This window comes from Balaenoptera borealis, assembly GCF_965194805.1.
Source record: "Balaenoptera borealis genome assembly, chromosome: 20".
Classification (NCBI taxonomy): Eukaryota; Metazoa; Chordata; class Mammalia; order Artiodactyla; family Balaenopteridae; genus Balaenoptera; species Balaenoptera borealis.
Window position 1 is genome coordinate 51,366,485 of NC_138879.1, and position 24,295 is coordinate 51,390,779.

At 42.4% G+C, this 24,295-nt stretch overlaps 1 protein-coding gene across 2 annotated transcripts; it reads left to right on the forward strand.

Moving 5' to 3' along the window:
- ZNF594 (zinc finger protein 594) lies at window positions 1-23,235 on the forward strand. Of its 2 annotated transcripts, none has more exons than XM_082370672.1 (3): window positions 1-1,392; window positions 5,625-5,694; window positions 12,370-23,235. In XM_082370672.1, the coding sequence occupies exon 3, from the start codon at window positions 12,411-12,413 to the stop codon at window positions 14,379-14,381; it is 1,971 nt and encodes a 656-aa protein (XP_082226798.1). In that variant the 5' UTR covers window positions 1-1,392; window positions 5,625-5,694; window positions 12,370-12,410; the 3' UTR covers window positions 14,382-23,235. The 2 variants fall into 2 exon arrangements, with proteins under 2 accessions (XP_082226798.1, XP_082226799.1); XM_082370673.1 differs by lacking the exon at window positions 1-1,392 and adding an exon at window positions 1,406-3,210.
- Window positions 23,236-24,295: the final 1,060 nt, after the last annotated feature.

Genomic DNA, 24,295 nt, shown 5'->3' on the forward strand with positions numbered 1-24,295 from the left:
TTCCCTGGTGGCGCAGTGGTTGAGAATCTGCCTGCCAATGCAGGGGACACGGGTTCGAGCCCTGGTCTGGGAAGATCCCACATGCCGCGGAGAAACTAGGCCCGTGAGCCACAGTTGCTGAGCCTGCGCGTCTGGACCCTGTGCTCCACAACAAGAGAGGCCGCGATAATGAGAGGCCCGCGCACCGCGATAAAGCGTGGCCCCCACTTGCCGCAACTAGAGAAAGCCCTCGCACAGAAACGAAGACCCAACACAGCCATAAATAAATAAATAAATAAATATTTTTTAAAAAAACAACAGCATTTAAAAATCAGTGAGGAGGGCTCTCCTGGTGGCACGGTGGTTAAGAATCCGCCTGCCAACGCAGGGGACACAGGTTCGAGCCCTGGCCTGGGAAGATCCCACACGCCGCGGAGCAACTAAGCCCTTGTGCCACAACTACTGAGCCTGCGCTCTAGAGCCTACGAGCCACAACTACTGAGCCTGCGTGCCTACAGCCTGTGCTCTGCAACAAGAGAAGCCACCGCAATGAGAAGCCAAAGCCACCTCAATGAGAAGCCCGTGCACCGCAAGGAAGAGTAGCTCCCGCTTCCAGCAACTAGAGAAAGCCCACAGGCAGCAAAAAACACACAGTGCAGCCAAAAATAAATAGATAAAGTTAAAATAAACAAAAATCAGTGAGGAAAAGTAGGATAATCCATTAAATTGGACACAGAGAGGTTAGGTAATTTGCCCAAAGTCACACAGCCCACAAATGGTGGGTCAGCGATTCTGTCTGACTTTGAGTGTCTTTATGTTCTCACTTCAGAACTTGCCCTTTTAAACATTTTGCTATCCTTGTTTATCTCTGTACTACCAAGCCTTTGAGAGGGCACTGCAAACAGAAGGCATCAATGAATGAGACCACAAAAGCACGCAGGGAAACAAAAAAAATTAAAAATTAGAACAAAAGCGTGGTTATCTGACAGGGTCCCCCACCCAGACCGACTGGCCAGAGGCCAGCCGTGGGCGAGTCTAGGACCCCCGGAGGACTTGCGTCTCGGTGGTGGCCTCGCATACGTTACTTGGCGCCTGCAGGTGCACCAACCTGCGCGGCGCTGGACCCTCAGGACTCTGCTCGCGCGAGACCGAGCGAACGACGCCGAACCTGCGCAGGAAAGACCCTTGAGCGGGTGGGAGGCGGCTTGGGGGCGCGCCCGCGGATTGGCGGGCACAGCCTGGTCCGGCGTCGGGGCGAAGGACGGCCGCCTGGGGGAGCACGCCGGAAGTGGCCGGCCGCCGCGGTCACGATGTCCAGGGTGGTGGCGCCGCGCCGGAGGGAGGAGCTGGGGCTGATCGCTGGCGGCCGTGCAGGTGGCCACGGTCGAGCGGGAGGCTAGGGGTGGCCTGGAGGTGAGACCCCGCTGCGATCGCAGAACTGGGGGCCCCAGCGCCTGGGTCCCCTGGGGAAGCGGGGTGGAGAGCAGATCTTCGGAGGTGGGCGCTGACCCCTCATTTCTCCGAACCGGGAGAGGCTGCGGCCTCTGGGACTTAGGCGCAGGGTGTGCGCGGCCAGGCCTTCTATGCCCTTGGCCCTCTCCTGGGTCTCGGCGTACCTCGCCCATCTCCACACACACCACACACCCCTACCCCCACCCCCACCCCCGCGCCGCGTTCCCCTTTTCCAGTCTGTTCCAGTTCCCTCCTGTGAGTACTGCAAACCGCATCTCCCCCAGGCCCAGAATCAAACCCCAGGCATGAATTGACCCTGTTCCTTGCACAGTGCCGTCAGGCGCGTAGAACGCTCCAGGAGTAACTGACAGACCCCTTGGGAAGACTAGACTGACTGAACCACAGGAATGAACTGTACGGTTCAGACATGTTGTAATACCTGATCTAAAATGTTCGTACTGTTGGGAGTTCGGAGGAGGGAGGGATTTGGGCTGGTCTCTTCTTTGTAAACGTCTGCATATTCTTTTAGGGGTAGCTCCTAAAGTCATTTTCTTTGGGAAGCCTTCCAGGATTGCCACCTCCCTCCCTCCCTCTTTAAGCTTTTCATCTTTTTTTAGCTTGTTTGGCGTCTATTTCACAAACGCTTACTACCTGGTTCCGTGTGTGTCTGTTTATCTAAGTCTTCCAGGTCCCTAGGCAGGGACTCCATGTTGTGTAGCATCACCTAATGCATGCACATGAATATGAATTAAAAGGATTGAAATAGTTAGAAGGTACTAACTAAGGTGAGCCTGAAACAGTGGGAGGAATTTGTGTAAGTCAGAGGTTGTAAAAGTATGGCCCCTGGGCCAGATTAGACTGTAGACACTTTTTTTTTTTTTTTGGCCGTTCCCTGCAGCTTCCGGGGATCTTAGTTCCCTGACCAGGGATGGAACCCCGCCACTGCAGTGAAAGCGCCGAGTCCTAACTAACCACTGGACCGCCAGGGAATTCCCTGTAGACACATTTTCCTGACTCATGCTGTTTGTTTTTACTTGAATTAGTGGCCAACATTTTAAAATCAGAAAATTTCTTTCACGTCCATTCACTCAAAAATCTGGATTTTCAGCATCTCTTGGACAATCAGAAGATGTGGCCAAATAGGGCACACATGTCTGCATGGTGCAATTAGGAGGAACTGAGTAGCAGCTCCCTCCTTTCGACTCAGTACAAAATTTGCAGATCCCCAGTCCCCAGTAATCATTGCCTCCCGGACACTGCAGCAAAGTATCAGTTGTCATTTATCACCTTATTTGCTTCACCCATTTCTGATTAACTGCCTGGCCTCTTGCTGCATTTGATATTGATGTAGATGAAGAAGAGTAGGAAGGACATCACAAATAGGAGAGTCATGGGCACAGGGACAGAATGGGAAGAAGCCTAGTATATGGGAATTTAGGGAGAATACGAGAGCATAGGTTTGCTCTTTCGTGAATCATAGAATGGGGCTATTGTTATGGGTTGAATTTGTCCCCCAACAAGGATATGTTGAGGTCTTAGCCCCCAGTGCCTCAGAATGTGACCTTATTTGGAAATAGGGTCATTGCAGATGTAACTAGGTAAGATGAGGTCATACTGGAGTAGAATGGGCCCCTAATTCAATATGACTGGTGTCCTTATAAGAAGATGGCCAGGTGAAGAGACAGAGACAGCGAGAATGCCATGTGAAGGTGGAGGCAGAGGCTGAAGTACTGCATCTACAAAGCAAGGGACACAAGGATTGCCAGATGTCACCAGAAGGTAGGAGAGAGGCATGGAACAGTTATCCCTAGGAGCCTGCAGAAGGAAGCCACCCAGCCAACACCTTCATTTCAGACTTCTAACCTCCAGAACTGTGAGAGAATAAATTCCTGTTGTTTTAAGTCACCCAGTTTGTGGTATTTTGTCATGGCAGCCCTAGGGTATATTACAGTTCTGTGAGTCAAAAAGAAGCTATTATTTCCTTTAATGGGTGATAGAAAAGTCATGGTAGATTTTTGATCATTGGTGTCAGCAGTGCTTTAGAAAATTATTTCATCCGACAGTGTTATCAGCATTGATTGGAGCCAGAAAACGTTTAGAGATTTTACGAGAATCCAAGCATGAGGTGAGAAGGTTCTGGGTTAAGATGGAGTTGGAACAGTTTTCAGAGTTAGTTAGTAGGTACGGATAGAAGGGATAGAGAGAGAGGAGTCCAAGATGACTTGCCTCCCAGAGCGGTGCTTCTCAGATTGTAGCAAGCTGAGAATCACCTGGAGCGTGAGCTGGGTAAGCACAGATTGCTGGGCCCCTCCCCCAGAGACGAACTCAGTAGGTCTGGGTGGTGCTTGAGAATTGGCATTTCACCAAGCTCCTCAGTGAGGCTACTGTGGCTGGTGCGTGGGTCACATTTTAGGTGGCAGTAACCAGAAAATGTAAGACTTATAAATGTATACACATCTAACAACAGAACTGCAAAGTATATGAAGCAAAAATTGACAGAACTGAAAGGAGAAATAGATAATTCTACAATAGTACAGACATACCTCAATTTATTGTGTTTTGCTTTATTGTGCTTCATGGATATTGCATTTTTTACAGATTGAAGGTTTGCGGCAAGCCTGCGTTAAGCATGTCTATCAGTGTCATTTTTCCACCACCACTTGCTCACTTCATGTCTGTGTCACATTTTGGCAATTCTTGCAATATTTCAAGCTATTTCATTATGATTATATTTGTTATGGTGACTGGTGATCTTTGATGTTACTGTTGAAAAAAGATAATGACTAACTAAAGACTCAGATGATGGTTAGAATTTTTTAGCAATAAAGTATTTTTAATTAAAAAAAAAAAAACTACTGTGTTTCTGGCTTAGGAACCCCTAGAATACAAGCCCCATTAGGGGCTTCTTCACCAGAGTATCCCAGGGCCTAGAACAGTGCCTGGACACTATAGGCTCATGTTAAATATTTGTTCAGTGAAAACTGGTCATTTGGGCAGAAATAGATAGTAAGAAGGGGCAATACATTTAGAAGCAAAATGTTGAGTTCATTTTTATGCATTTGATTCTTCTTGACTGTCAGTAAGACATGGGACTGGAGATGCATTGTGAATATAGACTACAATGTAGGTGAGGGATAGGAGTTTTAGATTTATGATTCATTCTGGACAAAAGTGATCACTGAAGCCAGAGGTGATATGGTCATTGAGATACTGAATATAAAAGGAGAGGACTAGAAGGAAGGAAAAGCTGAAAGGGTAAAGACAATACAAAAAAGTAGAGTGGGTGGAGTATCATGCATTATGGAAGCCAAGGGAGAAAAGAATTTCAGGGATTAGTCAAGGGAAAGAGGGACGAGAGTTAACCTACTATTCATTTACTTAATGATTTTTTAAAATAAATTTATTTATTTACTTATGGCTGAGTTGGGTCTTTGTTGCTACGCGCAGGCTTTCTCTAGTTGCGGTGAGCAGGGGCTACTCTCTGTTGCGGTGCGCAGGCTTCTCATTGCGGTGGCTTCTCTTGTTGCGGAGCACGGGCTCTAGGCGCGTGGGCTTCAGTAGTTGTGGCGCACGGGCTTAGTTGCTCCGCCGCATGTGGGATCTTCCCGCACCAGGACTCGAACCCATGTCCCCTGCACTGGCAGGCGGATTCTTAACCACTGTGCCACCAGGAAAGCCCCTATTCAATGATTTTTAATTGAGCACCCACTATGGTCCAGGTACTGTTGCAACACTGCACAAAACAAAGACCCCCATCCCCACAGAACTTACACTCTTGGGAGGCTTACACTGTAGAGGTGTGTGGCTTTACATACATTGGGGGGGGGTTGTTTTTTGTTGGTGGTGTTTGTTTTGCTGTGCCACGTGGCTTGCGGATCTTAGTTCCCCAACCCAGGCCACGGCAGTGAAAGTGCCGAGTGCTAACCACTGGACCACCAGGGAATTCCTGGGGTGGGTTTTTTAAAATGTGTACAATAACACTTCGGAGTAAGTGGTATTTCTGCTTTACATTTGCAGAAATGATAGTTGGGGGAGATTAAGAAGCTGGGATTCTAATTTGGTTCTGCTTGCTTCCAAACCCCTGTTGTGTTCAGAACCCTAAGCTGCCTCCGAGCTGTAATCGCCAGTGTCACTTTTCTGCTTTAGATACTACTTATATGCTGATGATTCCAAAATCTGTGTGTCCATTCTAGATTTTCCTCCTGCGTTCCTGACCCACTGATTCATTGGCTTCTCAGAAGTTTTCTCCTGGATGCCACACAGGTACGTCAAATATAACATGTCTGAAGTGGAATTCACCACCTCCTCCCCCTCACCGCCACTCTTTCAGTCCCACTACCCAGCTTAGGCAGTTGTCCGAGCTAGAAACTTGGGTGTCATCTTTAATGCCTTCTCTTTTCCCTCACACCTTCCATTCAGGACAGCACCGATTCTCCCTGTTTTTGCTTCTTTAATATACTTTAAAATGTCTCCAGTCCCAGTAACTCACTGTCAGTGATGAGGCCCTCACTGTCTCCATCATAGATTCTGCTGTAGTTTCCTAAGCAATATCCCAGCTTTCAGCCTTGCACCCTCTAGTCTGTTCTCCATAAGCTGTCAGAGCAGTCTTTTAAAAAGATAAATCTAATTGTGTCATTCTCCTGCTTTAATCTCTTCCGGGGTTCCCCACTGCCTTCAGGAGAAAGGCCAAGCTTCTTAGCCTGGGATACACGGTCCTCCGTGGTTTGACCGCCGCTTCCCCAGCTTCATCGTTTTCTGTCTGTATTCTGGGCTTCAGTCATATTGTGCATCCATGAACACATCGTAGCTTCTCTCACCTCCTGGCCTTTGTACATGCTTCAGCCTCAATCTGAAAAGCGCTTCCTTCTTCTTTTAGTCTAGTTATCTCAAATTGTCTTTCAGGCCTCACCTTAGAAGCTGCTTCCTTCAGGAAGTTTCCTCACCCATCCCACCCCCCTCAGGTTGTGCTCTTCTCATGAGGTCCCACGGCACCCACACTTACCCTTATTGTGCATTTAACACATTTAATTAACACCACACGCTAGTCAAGGGCAGGGACTTTGTCCTCATTATTGTATTCTAACCACCTAGCATGGTGCTTGGCCCATCATAGGGGCTCAGTTAAAGAGCAATAAATACTAGAGAATGGAAGAGACAAAATACAGTAAAGATGAGGAGTCATTGCAAAGAGAGAGTAACGTGAGGTGATTTTTACCACATGGTCTCACATATTTTTAAAGCGAGGGGCAAGATTATCTACTGAGACCAAGGGAATGCAGGAAGTAGTAGAGATTTAAAAAGGAAAGGGAAGCTATGGAGTATCTGCTGCCAACTCCCTACTGGGTAGTTGCAGAACAGGAACTTCTGTTTCAGGAATTCAAGATGTTGCAGGATGTGGCTGTGAATGAATCGCAGAAGGATGCTGGGCCTCAGGTCCACACTCAGTGGAATCCCTGCATGGCAGAGATACTAGAGGAAGAGACAGAGCTGGTCTCACCGAGTAGGGGCTCTGTCCTCTAACTTAGACTCTATGCACCCCGAATTCTCTGAGTTTCAGTTGAAAAGCAAAAAACAAGAAAAGGTTTTAAAGAGCTCAGTGGAATTGGAGGATTAAGGATTCCCAATGGCTTTGACTCTTGGAGACAAGATAAGATGCTTCTGCTCTTTGTTGAAGGGCACCTAGCCTAATCTGTGGAGTTGACAACTCCTTGCCTTTCCCTGAGCTTGGTTCCTGTTAGAAACCAAGAGATGACGAAAAACTCAACTCATCTTCAGATCTTTGGACCTATTCTCCCACCCTCCAAACCTACTCTTCCTTCTCTGACCCCTGTCTTCATAAACAGCACCATATCCCACCCATTGCCTAAGCCAGAAAACTGAAAGTCATTCTTGAATCCTTTCTTCCCCCACTTGCAGTTACCATGTTTCGTTGATTCAGGTTCTCCCATACTGGACAGTGCTCGCCTTATTCCAGCACTGGCCACACTATCTTCTTGTCCATTTACACATATATCTCCCTTCATTGAACTGTAAGTTCCTTGAGGACAGGGATGTTCACCTTTGTATTGCCAGTACCTAGTACAGTGTCTGGAATATGGTGGGTGCTTAGTTAATGTAAGTTAGGTGAACACATCAGTGAATGATATGAAATAACAATGCCCTTTTCCCAGAAGCTCTGAGTTCAGCTGGATTGGATTGTAGAGGAGGACTCATCTCTGATCAAGCCTATGTTTCAGATACTGTACCCTTCTCCAGACATCCTCTGAGGCGAAGAGTTCCTTAAATTACTCCCTATTCCTTTCACCTATGGAATTGGATGAAAATGTTGAGCAGAGAATGCCATTCATCTCTGCAGGGAATGCTGTGTGGGACTAAGGACTGGGTACTTTGCCATACCTATGCCTGTGGTAAAGGTTGACCCTAATGATTCTTACGGAGAGGAGTCCTTTTAGCACTATTTCTAAACAAATTTTTGTTTCCTCTTTCTTAGCCCCCTTCCTATTCTTCTTGTATCATCTTCACTTTGTTCTAGAACTAAAATGAAATGATAATATGTACCTGTATCAGTCAGGATCCAGTCAGGAGACAAAAACTATACCAGTAGTTTAAGCAAGGGACATTTAATATAAAGAATATTTAACCGGTAAAGGTAGCTAACTACTAAAAGGATCTAAAGAAAACTCTAAGGAGTATAGAAATAGATAACGCAGGAAGCCGTCTTACCTCTAGGACTAAGGAGGAGTAAATAAGGAAGGAACCACAAATTTAGAAGAGGGCTCCCCCCTACCCCAAAGCAGGGATTCAGACTTTTTTTTGGATGGGTTGTGGTTGCCAAAGAAACACAGCCTGCTGGTGTAAAGAAATTTGTCAGAGGGCATGTCTGTCAGCATGGCCTGCCAAATGACAGAGAAATTCACTGAAGGGTGCAGGCAGGCTAGAGGTAATCCGTAGGAAAGGCCTGCTGGGTAGTGGAAAAACTCACTGGAGGGTTGGGTAGGCCAGAGCTGGTTGGTCTACCCCATCAAGCCTCCCTTATATTGATTTGGGGGCCCCACCAAACGACAAAGCAGCTCAAAAGTACCAAGAGAAACCCCTTTCTCTTTGGGTGGCTTACAGTGTTCCTCCAGCACCCTCTATTGACAAAGCCAGCCAACAAAAGGGAACTGTTTCCAGGGTCCAGCTCCAGTATCACAAGCAGGGCAAAGAGGACAATAAGGGCATGTATACTGTGATCCCATTTTTGTATCAGAAAAAAATTGATGCCCAGAAATAAGACTGGGAGAATATACAACAAAATATTGGTTATCTTTAGTTTCTTCTCTGTGCTCTTCTCTACTCTTGATTTTTCCTATAATGAGCATGTAGTATTTTTATGATCAAAAATGGAAAAAGTCGTAACTCCCCTGGCAGTCCAGTGGTTGACTCTGCACTTCCAGTGCAGGGGGCGCGGTTTGCAGGGGGCACAGTTTCGATCCCTGGTCGGGGAATTAGGATCCTGCATGCCACGAGGCGCAGCCAAAAAAAAAAAGTGTTTCTCTGTAATTTTATTTTATTTTTCGCTGCACTATGTGTGGCATGCGGGATCTTAGTTCCCCAACCAGGGATCAAACCCGCGCCCACTGCAGTGGAAGCGCAGAGTCTTAACCACTGCTCAGAGTCTTAACCACGGGACCAGCAGGGAAGTCTGTTTCTCTGTAATTTTGAAAGATCACTCCTCTAAAATTATGGGGAAAGACCGATCATGAAACATATTAAGGTTTGGATCTTCTTTTAAAATTATGTATTTCTACTTGAGATGCTATCTGTTGATCCCTGTCATGACAGATAGGCAAATTAACACAATTTATACTTAACTCCCACTACCTCTCCTCCTCTATTCTACAAAAATAATTTCCAATTGTTTAATGTCAGTTCCATATTTAAATTGATTCAACACTCCTCATCCATTGTTTTACAATGTTCTCTGAGGTCCTGAATGTTTATTTTCACTCATTTCTTCATTGGCTATATCTCATTGCCCAGCAGGTCTTTTCAAAAAGGGCTGCCTGTCATACTCCCTGAGTTTTTACCTACTTGAGAACGTTTGCCTATTTTAATATGAGGGAACAGTTTGCCAAGTAAAAAATGATCAAGTCACACTTTGTGTCTCTTCAGAACTTTACAGGCATTACTATACTCTGGCATGAGTGTAACATGGAGGAGTATAAACTCAGCCTGAAATTCCCTCTTGCCCATTACTTGCTCCTCTGCCTCAGATCTTCATTTGTTCATTTATTCCTGAAATTTAGTTACTTCACCAGGCTATGCCTTGGTGTGGACTGTTCTATGTCAACTTTCTATGGCCTACACTGTATCCTTCCAATAGACTCAAGTCTTTATTTCAGCCATATTTCCTTCTGTTATGTTTGAATGTTTTTTTTTTCCTTCTGTTTGTTCTTTTCTCTTCTTTAGAAACACTAATTATATATATATTTGAATATCTTTCTGTAGCAACTTGTTTCCTCTATAATCATATTTATATCCACTGCATTCTGTGTCATCTCTCCAGGCCTCATCATGTCCCTGTAGTGGTTATTTTTCTTTTTTCTTTGATGAGTTTCATCTACGTAATGCATTTAGTTTTCCCTTCCACTTTTTTCCTTCAGCTCTGCCAGATTACGTCTCACTTCTTTTTATTCTTTTATAATCTACAATCTATTTTGAGCTCTTATATGTCTTCTTTGAGTTTTCATTTAAACAGTGGTTTTGTCTATAATTTCTTTGAGATAGTGGAGAGCTCTGCTGAATGCGTCCTATTAATTCCTTTGCTGTTCCTCTTGGGTGTATGTTCCTAATCCCTCTGTTACCCATGTTGCTTTCTTTCCTAAAGCAACAACCACCTGTTTTCAAGCACACATCCCACAAAGTTACCTGAATGATTACTACTCAACAGTGCATGAAGCAGGTTCTCTATGAAAGAGGGAAGAGGCAGAGGGAATTGAGCAAGGGCATCTCAAAGCCTTCATACAGATCTGCTGCCACAAACACCTTCTCATCAAATCTACAGGCATTATCTCCCTTCAGCTTTTGGTTTCCAGGAGATCAACATGGCACAGAAAAAGCCCTGTAGATCACTGGACTTTCATAGCACAGTCTGACAGTCACATTCATCTCCTTTCTTCATCTTGCTCCACAGCTGCCAGTGTTCCTCAGCCAGGTACCAGGTGGAAGACAACCTAAATGATCTGCCGGCACTGTTTCTTCTTTAGCATCTTCCCCTGCCACTCTGATATGTCAGACTAGATCTCTATGGGACAGTCCCTGCTTCTGTCACCCGCCTCCACGCCATGGCTCTAGATCTCTTCACTCTAATTAGAAGATCACTGACCATGCCTTTCAGGATATGATACTTTGGGAGACATCTTTATATGACCCTTTTTTTGAAGATGGAGTTCACCTCATTTGTCATTCTTTTAACTGTTTTCAGTGGGTTTTGAGAAATGCCTTTTCCATCTTTTAAACTGTTTCTAAATTTTGAACACTATATATCAAACAAACCCCCAAAAAAATCACTTTAAGGGAAAATTATGACAAAGCCAATTCTTTCCAGTATTTTATTTGAATGTTAAATAAATAAAATCCAGCCTAGATATGGAGGTTTGTGCTAGGGACACATTACTTAATGATAATTCTTAGGCATAAAGAGTAATGATTAATGATAGTAGTAGTAATAGTAACAGCAGCTGACACTTACATAGTGCTTTCTATATGCCAAGCATGGTTCTAAATGTTTTACATATATTTAATTCTCATAACAACTCTATGAGGTAAATACTATTATTATCTCCATTTTAGAGATGAGGAAACAGGCACAGAGAGCTGCAGCAACTTGCCTAACATCACACAGTCAGTAAGTGATGGAGATAGGATTCAAACCCAGGCAGTTTGCCCGACAGTCAGTTAAGAATCCACACTCTTAATCTCTATGCTGTGTTGCCTCTTATTCATTGCAAAAAGATTACTGACTAGAGTGTTCCAATCCCCCGGGCCAAGGTGAAATGGCTCTCTCAAGGAGCTCAGAAATGTGTTTTTGTGACTGGGCAAGGTCAGGGATTTGATGATATGAACACTCAAAGGCAATAAACTCATCTGTCTTCCAGTTGCAGGAGGATACAAAATTGCCATACAAAGGAGGCAGTTCCACCAGAATACCAGAAAGAAAAATGCCAGGTCTGAGAAAGGGAGAATTGATTTCTATTAAAATGGCAGCCAAGCATTTTTATTCTGAGGCATAGTTTCATATTTGTTTAAATATGTCATGATATATTGGGAGGAATGGTTAGTGGATCAGTTATTAATTTATCATATCTCAACTCCAAATCTACCCTTCTTGGCTTTGCTTAAGTTACGGGATATGGACCATTTCTCCTTTGCCAGCTGGTACAAGATTTAGATTTTGTCAATAGAGGATGCTGGAGGGAAATGCAAGGCCATAGGAAAAGGAAGGAACTTCTTTTCCTGGTGCTGGTGTGCTATTTTATTTTATTTATTGGTGTGGCTCCCAGCAGATCAACTTGTGGGAGGCCTGGTGGCAATCACCCTAGTGAGTTGCTTCCTGTGAACCCATTCTGGCCTGGCCTCAGGGCCCAGCAGGTTCCTACTCCATCAAACAGGCCACTTCCAGCTCCAGACTGCCCACCTCCAGTGAATTCTTCCACCACCCTGCAGGCCACCCACACACACCAGCTCCAGCCTGCACCCCGGCAAGTTTCTTCTCCACCAATAGGGTGTGTGTTCCTGTGGTAGCCACAATCCCTCTGAAAAACGTCTGAATCTCAGCTCCAGCAGGGAAGAGTCTTCTTCCAAGTTCCTTGTTCCTCCCTCTGAGACTTCCCAGTGTAGGAAAGAGGTGAAATTTTGTATTTTAGGAATTATAGAATGGTCTACTTATTATTTCAGATTCTGAGACCAAAAATAAGATGAAAGATTGAAAGACAAAGATGGAAATTTCTGAAGAAAAAGATTCAGCAAGGGCTGTATCAGAAAGACTCCAAAGACAGATCTCCCAGGAATGTGGGTTAGTTGAAACTGGTGATCCTGAGGAGAGGTTATTGAGGTATTGGGTAAGCCCCTTAGAGGATGCAGTGGGACATCCCCCTTCCCAAGAGAGAGGTATCAGGGAAGTGAATCTGATCCCCAAGAAAGCCATTGCAGGAGAGAGAGTCCATGGATGTAAGGAAAGAGAAAAAATACTTTCTGCAGGAGAAAGATCCCACAGATACGAAGTCTGTGGCCAGAGCTTCAAACAGAAGTCAGAAATAACTGAACATCAGAAAACTGGTAATATAAAGAAAACCTATGAATGTAAGGAATGTGGAAAAACTTTTAATCGGAGCTCAAACCTGATTGTACATCAGAGAATTCATACAGGAAAGAAACCATATGTATGTAGTGAATGTGGAAAAGACTTTAATCAAAGTTCAAATCTTATTATACATCAGAGAATTCATACAGGAAAGAAACCTTATATATGTCATGAATGTGGAAAAGACTTCAATCAGAGATCTAACCTGGTCCGACATAAGAGAATTCATAACGACGAGAATCCCTATGAATGTAAAGAGTGTGGAAAGGCCTTCAAGGGAAGCTCAAACCTTGTCCTGCACCAGAGAATTCACAGTGGAGGGAAGCCATATGTATGTAATGAGTGCGGGAAGGCCTTCAATCAAAGCTCAGATCTTATTATCCATAACAGAATTCACACTGGAGAGAAACCCTATGAATGTTATGAATGTGGACAAACCTTCAGTCAGAGTTCACACCTTGTCACACATCAGAGAATTCATACTGGAGAGAAACCCTTCAAGTGCAACACCTGTGAAAAGGCCTTCAGGCAGCGTTCACGCCTCACAGAACACCAGAGACTCCACAGTGGGGAGAGACCCCATGAATGTCGCAAATGTGGGAAATCCTTCAGTGGGCGCACAGCCTTTCTTAAACATCAGAGACTACATACTGTAAAGGAACTTGAATGTGAAAAAGCCTGCACTTCTGACTTAGCTCTTATCCAACAACAGAAAATTCACAGGGAAGAAAAACCTTATGAATGTACTGAGTGTGGAAAAACTTTCCGGGGAAGTTCAGATCTAATTCGGCATTGGGTAACTCACACTGGAGAGAAACCCTATGAATGTAGTGAATGTGGGAAAGCCTTTAGCCAGAGGTCGCACCTTGTTACACATCAGAAAATTCACACTGGAGAGAAACCCTATCAGTGCAATGAATGTGGGAAAGCCTTCCGGCAGCGTTCACTCCTTGTCCAGCATCACAGAATCCACAGTGGTGAGAAACCCTATGAATGTAAGGAATGCGGAAAAGCCTTCATCTGGCGCACAGCTTTTCTCAAACATCAGAGACTTCATACTGGAGAGAAACTTGAGAAAGGTGAGAAAACATTCAGCAAGGAAGAGTTGCTTAGAGAAGAGCGGAGAATTTGCCAAGAAGTGAAAGCTTATCAGTGCAATCAGTGTGGTAGAACTTTCCGAGGCAGCTCAGACCTCATCCGACATCAGGTAACTCATTCAGGAGAGAAACCCTATGAATGTAAAGAATGTGGGAAAACTTTCAATCAGAGCTCAGACCTTATGAGACATCACAGAATTCATAGTGGAGAAAAACCTTATATGTGCAATAAATGTGGGAAATCTTTCAGGGGCAGCTCAGATCTCATTAAACACCACCGTGTTCATACTGGAGAGAAACCCTATGAATGCCCTGAATGTGGGAAGGCCTTCAGTCAGAACTCACACCTTGTTAGTCACCAGAGAATTCACACTGGAGAGAAACCCTTTGAATGTAGCAACTGTGGGAAGGCCTTCAGTGGGCACACAGCTTTTCTTAAACATCAGAAACTTCATACTGGAAAGGAGCTTGGGGAACACAAGAGTGTCCACAAACAGGACTTATTCTAATAGGTAACAGAGATCTAATGAACATAGGAAAAACCGGATGGAGACCACATCATATTGCACAATAGAAGGTTTTTATTGCTGAAAACTCTTTGAAGGTAGGAAAACATTAGAAGAGCCCTACTGGATGGAAAACATGTAAGTGTAATGTGGGAAAGCTCTTGGACATAATCACCTTTTTTCTGCCTCAGAGTTGACACTGGAGTATGGTTCCCAGGATAAAATTAATTGAGAATGTTTTACGGTACTTCCATTGTTAATAAAATCATTAGAAATCACTTTGTCAGCAACCCCCAAACTAAATTCTTCATGGAAGGAGCCATTTCAATCTCAACTACCTAGTCCAGTGACAAGTATAAATCTGTTTTAGGTACTTTAGAGTGATTAAATCTTTCTCTGGGATGAGTTCTTCCCGTTAGATATATATTTTATACATATTCCCCTTTTATCTCCTTATAAAAATATGCTTATGCATATGTGATAATACTAATTAGAATGATCCATTAATTCAGGGGTCCCCAACCTCTGGGCTGCGGATGGGTACTGGGCCGAGGCCTGTAAGGAACCAGACCGCACAGCAGGAGGTGAGCATCGGGCGAGCGACTGAAGCTTCATCTCCCGCTCCCCATCGCTCGCATTACCTCCTGAACCATCCTCCTCCCCCTCCACCCCTGATCCGTGGAAAAATTGTCTTCCACGAAACCGGTCCCTGGTGCCAAGAAGGTTGGGGACCACCGCATTAATTGAGAGGAAACAAAAAATAATAGAAATGACTTGACAACAGGAGAGCTGAAGGCCAGGACACAAGAGCCAAGTGAGGTATTCCCCAGAGAAAGAATGGTGATGATTAGGAGTATCAGGAAATGAAAGAGCAAAGAAAGGACAGTGGGTGTTGGGAATAGGAATAGACTGAGTGCCAGGGAAGAGCATTTAGGTGACCTGAGTTACTGGGAATTAGAAGAAAGCAACAACTGTGAAAGGTCAGGTGATTAGAGTAGAGTGGTTTTATCTTGAACCAGGGCTTTGTAATTATTTGAGAACTGGAGGGTCTAAGTAGAACTCTGAAAGAGATCAGTGGGGGGTGCCTTCAAGATGGCAGAGAAGTAAGACGTGGAGATCACCTTCCTCCCCACAAATACATCAAAACTACATCTACATGTGGAACAACTCCTACAGAACACCTACCGAACACTGGCAGAAGACCTCAGACTTCCCAAAAGACGCCCTCAGGCGACCTATACACAGAAGTGGGGCCAAATCCAAAGCTGAACCCCAGGAGCTGTGCAAACAAAGAAGAGAAAGGGAAATCCCTCCCAGCAGCCTCAGGAGCAGCGGATTAAATCTCCACAATCAAATTGATGTACGCTGCATCTCTGGAATACCTGAATAGACAACAAATCATCCCAAAATTGAGGTGGCAGACTTTGGGAGCAACTGTAGACTTGGGGTTTGCTTTCTGCATCTAATATGCTTCTGGTTTTATGTTAATCTTAGTTTGGTATTTAGAGCTTATTATCATTGGTAGATTTATTGATTTGGTTGCCCTCTTCCTTTTTTTATTTTATATATATATATATTTTTTTTTCCTTTTTCTCTTCTTGTGAGTGTATATGTGTATGCTTCTTTGTGTGATTTTGTCTGTATAGCTTTGCTTTTGCCATTTGTCCTAGGGTTCTGACTGTCCGGTATTTTTATTTGTTTTGTTTTGTTTTTTTGTATAGTTTTTAGCACTTTTATCATTGGTGGATTTGTTTTTTGGTTTGGTTGCTCTCTTCTTTCCTTCTCTTTTTTTTATTACTTTTTAATTTTTTTATTTTTAATAATTTTTTCTATTTTAATAACTTTCTTTTATCCTTCCTTCCTTCCTTTCTTTCTTTTTCTCCCTTTTCTTCTGAGTTGTGTGGCTGACAGGGTCTTGGTGCTCTGGCCGGGTGTCAGGCTTGAGCCTCTGAGGTGGGAAAGTCAAGTTCAGGACATTGGTCCACCAGAGACCTCCAGCCCCCACGTAATAGCAAACGGCGAAAGCTGTCCCAGAGATCTCCATCTCAATGCTAAGACCCAGCTCCACTCAACGACCAGCAAGCTACAGTGCTGGACACCCTATGCCAAACAACCAGCAAGACAGGAACACAGCCCCACCCATTAGCAGAGAGGCTGCCTAAAATCATAATAAGTTCACAGACACCCCAAAACACACCACTGGACGTGGTCCTGCCCACCAGAAAGACAAGATCCAGCCTCATCCACCAGAACACAGGCACCAGTCCCCTCCACCAGGAAGCCTACACAACCCACTGAACCAACCTTACCCACTGGGAGCAGAAACCAAAAACAATGGGAACTACGAACCTGCAGCCTGCGAAACGGAGACCCCAAGCACAGCAAGTTAAGCAAAATGAGAAGACAGAGAAATACACAGCAGATGAAGGAGCAGGGTAAAAACCCACCAGACCAAACAAATGAAGAGGAAATAGGCAGTCTACCTGAAAAAGAATTCAGAGTAATGATAGTAAAGATGATCCAAAATCTTGGAAATAGAATGGAGAAAATACAAGAAACGTTTAACAAGGACCTAGAAGAACTAAAGAGCAAACAAACAATGATGAACAACACAATAAATGAAATTTAAAATTCCCTAGAAGGAATCAATAGGAGAATAACTGAGGCAGAAGAACGGATAAGTGACCTGGAAGATAAACTAGTGGAAATAACGAATGCAGAGCAGAATAAAGAAAAAAGAATGAAAGAAATGAGGACAATCTCAAAGACCTCTGGTACAACATAAAACTCACCAACATTTGACTTATAGGGGTCCCAGGAGAAGAAGAGAAAAAAAAAGGGGACTAAGAAAATATTTGAAGAGATTATAGTTGAAAACTTCCCTATTATGGGTAAGGAAATAGTCAGTCAAGTCCAGGAAGCACAGAGAGTCCCATACAGGATAAATCCAAGGAGAAACACGCCAAGACACATATTAATCAAACTATCAAAAATTAAATACAAAGAAAAAGTATTAAAAGCAGCAAGGGAAAAGCAACAATTAACATACAAAGGAATCCCCATGAGGTTAACAGCTGATCTTTCAGCAGAAACTCTGCAAGCCAGAAGGGAGTGGCAGGACATATTTAAAGTGATGAAAGGGAAAAACCTACAACCAAGATTACTCTACCCAGCAAGGATCTCATTCAGATTCGACGGAGAAATTAAAACCTTTACAGACAAGCAAAAGCTAAGAGAATTCAGCACCACCAAACCAGCTTTACAACAAATGCTAAAGGAACTACTCTAGGCAGGAAACACAAGAGAAGGAAAAGACCTACAATAACAAACCCAAAACAATTAAGAAAATGGTAATAAGAACATACATATCGATAACTACCTTAAATGTAAATGGATTAAATGCTCCAACCAAAAGACGTAGACTGGCTGAATGGATACAAAAACAAGACCCGTACATATGCTGTCTACAAGAGACCCACTTCAGACCTAGGGACACATACAGACTGAAAGTGAGGGGATGGAAAAAGATATTCCATGCAAATGGAAATCGAAAGAAAGCTGGAGTAGCAATTCTCATATCAGACAAAACAGACTTTAAAATAAAGAGTATTACAAGAGACAAAGAAGGACACTACATAATGATCAAGGGAATCCAAGAAGAAGACATAACAATTGTAAATATTTATGCACCCAACATAGGAGCACCTCAATACATAAGGCAAATGCTAACAGCTATAAAAGGGGAAATCAACAGTAACACAGTCATAGTAGGGGACTTTAACATCCCACTTTCACCAAGGACAGATCATCCAAAATGAAAATAAATAAGGAAACACAAGCTTTAAATGATACATTAAACAAGATGGACTTAATTGATATTTATAGGACATTCTATCCAAAAACAGCAGATTATACTTTCTTCTCAAGTGCTCAAGGAACATTCTCCTGGATAGATCATATCTTGGGTCACAAATCAAGCCTTGGTAAATTTAAGAAAATTGAAATCATATCAAGTATCTTTTCTGACCACAACACTATGAGACTAGATATCAATTACAGGAAAAAGTCTGTAAAAAATACAAGCACATGGAGGCTAAACAATACACTACTAAATAACCAAGAGATCACTGAAGCAATCAAAGAGGAAATCAAAAACTACCCAGAAACAAATGACAAAACACAACGACCCAAAACCTATGGCATGCAGCAAAAGCAGTTCTAAGAGGGAAGTTTATAGCAATACAGTCCTACCTCAAGAAACAAGAAACATCTCAAACAACCTAACCTTACATCTAAAGCAATTAGAGAAAGAAGAACAAAAAAACCCCAAAGTTAGCAGAAGGAAAGAAATCATAAAGATCAGATCAGAAATAAATGAAAAAGAAATGAAGGAAACGATAGCAAAGATCAATAAAACTAAAAGCTGGTTCTTTGAGAAGATAAACAAAATTGATAAACCATTAGCCAGACTCATCAAGAAAAAAGGGAGAAGACTCAAGTCAATAGAATTAGAAATGAAAAAAGAGAAGTAACAACTGACCCTGCAGAAATATGAAGGATCATGAGAGATTACTACAAGCAACTATATGCCAATAAAATGGACAACCTGGAAGAAATGGACAAATTCTTAGAAAAGCACAACCTTCTGAGACTGAACCAGGAAGAAATAGAAAATATAAACAGACCAATCACCAGCACTGAAATTGAAACTGGGATTAAAAATCTTCCAACTAACAAAAGCCCAGGACCACATGGCTTCACAGGCGAATTCTATCAAACATTTAGAGAAGAGCTAACACCTATCCTTCTCAAACTCTTCCAAAATATAGCAGAAGGAGGAACACTCCCAAACTCATTCTATGAGGCCAGCATCACCCTGATACCAAAACCAGACAAAGATGCCACAAAAAAAGAAAACTATAGGCCAATATCACTGATGAACATAGATGCAAAAATCCTCAACAAAATACTAGCAAAAAGAATCCAACAGCACATTAAAAGGATCATACACCATGATCAAGTGGGGTTTATCCCAGGAATGCAAGGATTCTTCAATATACGCAAATCAATGTGATAAACCATATTAACAAATTGAAGGAGAAAAACCATGTGATCATCTCAATAGATGCAGAAAAAGCTTTTGACAAAGTTCAACACCCATTTATGATAAGAAACCCTCCAGACAGTAGGCATAGAGGGAACTTACCTCAACATAATAAAGGCCATATATGACAAACCCACAGCCAACATCGTTCTCAATGGTGAAAAACTGAAACCATTTCCACTAAGATCAGGAACAAGATAAGGTTGCCCACTCTCACCACTATTATTCAACATAGTTTTGGAAGTTTTAGCCACAGCAATCAGAGAAGAAAAAGAAATAAAAGGAATCCAAATCGGAAAAGAAGAAGTAAAACTGTCACTGTTTGCAGATGACATGATACTATACATAGAGAATCTTAAAGATGCTACCAGAAAACTACTAGAGGTAATCAATGAATTTGGTAAAGTTGCAGGATACAAAATTAATGCACAGAAATCTCTTGCATTCCTATACACTAATGATGAAAAATCTGAAAGAGAAATTAAGGAAACACTCCCATTTACCACGGCAACAAAAAGAATAAAATACCTAGGAATAAACCTACCTAAGAAGACAAAAGACCTGTATGCAGAAAACCATAAGACACTGATGAAAGAAATTAAAGATGATACAAACAGATGGAGAGATATATACCATGTTCTTGGATTGGAAGAATCAACATTGTGAAAATGAGTATACTACCCAAAGCAATCTACAGATTCAGTGCAATCCCTATCAAACTACCAATGGCATTTTTCACAGAACCAGAACAAAAAATTTCACAATTTGTATGGAAACACAAAAGGCCCTGACTAGCCAAAGCAATCTTGAGAAAGAAAAATGGAGCTGGAGGAATCAGGCTCCCTGACTTCAGACTATACTACAAATCAAGACAGTATGGTACTGGCACAAAAACAGAAATATAGATCAATGGAACAGGATGGAAAGCCCAGAGATAAACTAACCACATATGGTCACCTTATCTTTGATAAAGGAGGCAAGAATATACAATGGAGAAAAGACAGCCTCTTCAATAAGTGGTGCTGGGAAAACTGGACAGCTACATGTAAAAGAATGAAATTAGAACACTCCCTAACACCATACACAAAAATAAAATCAAAAAAAATAAAAAATAAAAAAAATAAAAAAATAAAAATAAAATCAAAATGGATTAAAGACCTACCTAAATGTAAGGCCAGACACTAAAACTCTTAGAGGAAAACATAGGCAGAACACTCCATGACATAAATCACAGCAAGATCCTTTTTGACCCAGCTCCTAGAGCAATGGAAATAAAAACAAAAATAAACAAATGGGACCTAATGAAACTTCAAAGCTTTTGCATAGCAAAGGAAACCATAAACAAGACGAAAAGACAACCCTCAGAATGGGAGAAAATATTTGCAAATGAAGCAACTGACAAAGGATTAATCTCCAAAATATACAAGCAGCTCATGCAGCTCAATATCAAAAAAAAAAACCCAATCCAAAAATGGGCAGAAGACCTAAATAGACATTTCTCCAAAGAAGATATACAGATTGCCAACAAACACATGAAAGGATGCTGAACATCACTAATCATTAGAGAAATGCAAATCAAAACTACAATGAGATATCACCTCACACCAGTCAGAATGGCCGTCATAAAAAAATCTACAAACAGTAAATGCTGGAGAGGGTGTGGAGAAAAGGGAACCCTCTTGCACTGTTGGTGGGAATGTAAATTGATACAGCCACTATGGAGAACAGTATGGAGGTTCCTTAAAAAACTAAAAATAGAACTACCATATGACCCATCAATCCCACTACTGGGCATATACCCTGAGAAAACCATAATTCAAAAAGAGTCACATACCACAATGTTCACTGCAGCTCTATTTACAATCGCCAGGACGTGGAAGCAACCTAAGTGTCCATCAACAGATGAATGGATAAAGAAGATGTGTCACATATATACAATGGAATATTACTCAGCCATAAAAAGAAATGAAATTGAGTTATTTGTAGTGAGGTGGATAGACCTAGAGACTGTCATACAGAGTGAAGTCAGTCAGAAAGAAAAAACAAATACCGTATGCTAACACATATATATGGAATCTAAAAAAATGGTTCTGAAGAACCTAGGGGCAGGACAGGAATAAAAATGCAGACATAGAGAATGGACTTGAGGACACAGGGAGGGGAAAGTGTAAGCTGGGACGAAGTAAGAGAGTGGCATGGACATATATACACTACCAAATGTAAAATAGATAGCTAGTGGGAAGCAGCCACATAGCACAGGGAGATCAGCTTGGTGCTCTGTGACCACCTAGAGGGGTGGGATAGGGAGGGTGGGAGGGAGATGCAAGAGGGAGGAGATATGGGGATATATCTATATTTATAGCTGATTCACTTTGTTATAAAGCAGAAACACACCATTGTAAAGCAATTATACTCCAATAAAGATGTTAAAAAAAATCAAGAACTAAAAAAAATAAAATAAAAAATAAATTAAAACAATAAAAAGCTTGTGAAAATGTAAAAAAAAAAAAAGAGATCAGTCATCTTTAATCTGATAACTGATATTGGTAATTAGGCCCTGCATTTATATCTGTGCATTGCATATCTGTGCAATCAAACTCAATCGTCAAATATTTCTTGTACCCTGAGCTACTGGTGGATTGTATATGAACTTACACAAATCAGCAGATAAGAAAGTTACTGAATGGGACAGTGTAAGGCAAGAATTTCAACCTCATATCTTTCCTCAGTGGGAGTGGCTTGTGAGATGCACAGAGGTGATCAGTGGTTCTCAGGGGGGGTGATTTTGCCTCCGAGAGGACATTTGGCAATGTCCAGAGACATTTTGGTTGTCGCAACTGAGAAGAAAATATTGGCATCTAAGACCAGGAAATGTTGCTAAATATCTTACAATACATAGGTCCTCCCCAGCAAAGAATTATCTGGCCCTAAGTGTCAATAGTGCCATGGTTGAGAAACCCTGCCCTTGGATATTTAGAACACGTCACCTGGGGCCACTTAAGCAAGCACTTCAGTGTGATGTGGGTGGTGGCAGTGCATCCCAAGGGGAACCCAGAGTCTGATAGAAAACTGTAGTTTGATGAACTGTTTCAGGAGAAGCAACGTGGTGTAGTAGAGGGAGCACAGACGTGGGTTTGAATCCCAGTATGACATATTGGCTTCAGGACCTGGAACAAATTATGTAACCCTTCTGATCCTTATTTTCTTAATAAAATGGTGATAAAATTATCTACCTCATGGTGTAATTGTGAGGTTTAAATGAGAAAACTGAAATTACTGTTGACACATAGAAGGGCATCTAGAGCGTCAATCATTTTAAAACAGAAGATGAAGTATTTACAAGCAAAATATATAATGTGTAAGATACAGTGGTGTCCCATGGCTGGTGTAAAGAATATGACCCCCTGGGATTTCCCTGGTGGCACAGTGGTTAAGAATCCGCCTGCCAATGCAGGGGACACAGGTTCGAGTCCTGGTCCGGGAAGATCCCACATGCCGTGGAGCAACTAAGCCTGTGCGCCACAACTACTGAACCTGCGCTCTAGAGCCCGAGAGCCACAATCACTGAGCCCACGTGCCACAACTACTGAAGCCTGTGCGCCTGGAGCCTGTGCTTCACAACAAGAGAAGCCACCGCAATGAGAAGCCCGCGCACCGCAATGAAGAGTAACCCCTGCTCGCCACAACTAGAGAAAGCCCGCGCACAGCAACAAAGACCCAATGCAGCCTAAAATAAATGAATAAATAAATAAATTTATTTTAAAAAAAAGAATATGACCCCTTAAAGTTCAAAGCACTGGGGGCTATGGCTTCCCCAGAGGGGCATCCTGAACAGTAGTGGGATGTCTTGAAGTGGAGAAGCCTATCCACACCATCCCTGAAAGCTGGCTGCTGGGGAATTCCCTGGCGGTCCAGTGGTTAAGACTCGGTGCTTTCACTGCCCTGGGACCAGGTTCAATTCCTGGTTGGGGAACTAAGATCTCCGCAGGCCGTGCGGTGCAGCCAAAAAAAAAAAGAAAGAAAGAAAGCTGGCTGCCTGCCTGTGGATGAAGTATGGCACAAGGGGTCCAGGAGTCTGCCTGCCCCCATCACCTGCCTCAAAGGTTTAAGCTCTTTAGCAACTTGACATAAACTGAATAATCTTTTTATATCAGAATATCTTTAAATATATTTGAGATGCAAAAGGAATTCAAAATAGCTATCCTCAGTGATACACTTGGATTAAAAATTAAAGATACTTAAATTTTTTGAGTTATCCCAGATTCTAACTATTCAAAACCTTTAGCTAACCAGAACATATTTGCCTTCTATTTTTATAAAAGAAAGGAATTAGGAATTTATTCTGAAAAGCCTTTCACTGTCTCCTTTACCTGTATTTATAGTGCTGTACAGTGAGAGTGATGTTTTTTAGGATAAGCAGGATATTGAAAATGGACTTGAAGGTAATCTAATGCAGTGGTTTCCAACTTTTAAACACCAAAGCCCTCTTTTTTAGTCCCTTGTGCCCTGTGTCTCAAAAGCTTTTGTTTGCCAAACTGCATTTATTAAAGAATAATTCTTTTATTTTTTGTTATTCAAATTCATGTATAACCACTAATCATACTTCTGATTGGTATGACATAACCAGACTTAAGTATTAAAATTCCTGTCCAATTTGTAAACCTGAGTGCTACAGAATAAGATCTACCTGTTAGGGAGTAGCCTACACTGGAACTTTGGGAAAAGAGCCTGAAGGATGAAAATTTACCTTCATGAGACCTTAAAAATCTAAAGAACTAAACTCAGGACCAAAGCTGAGAGAGCGTCAAATCTC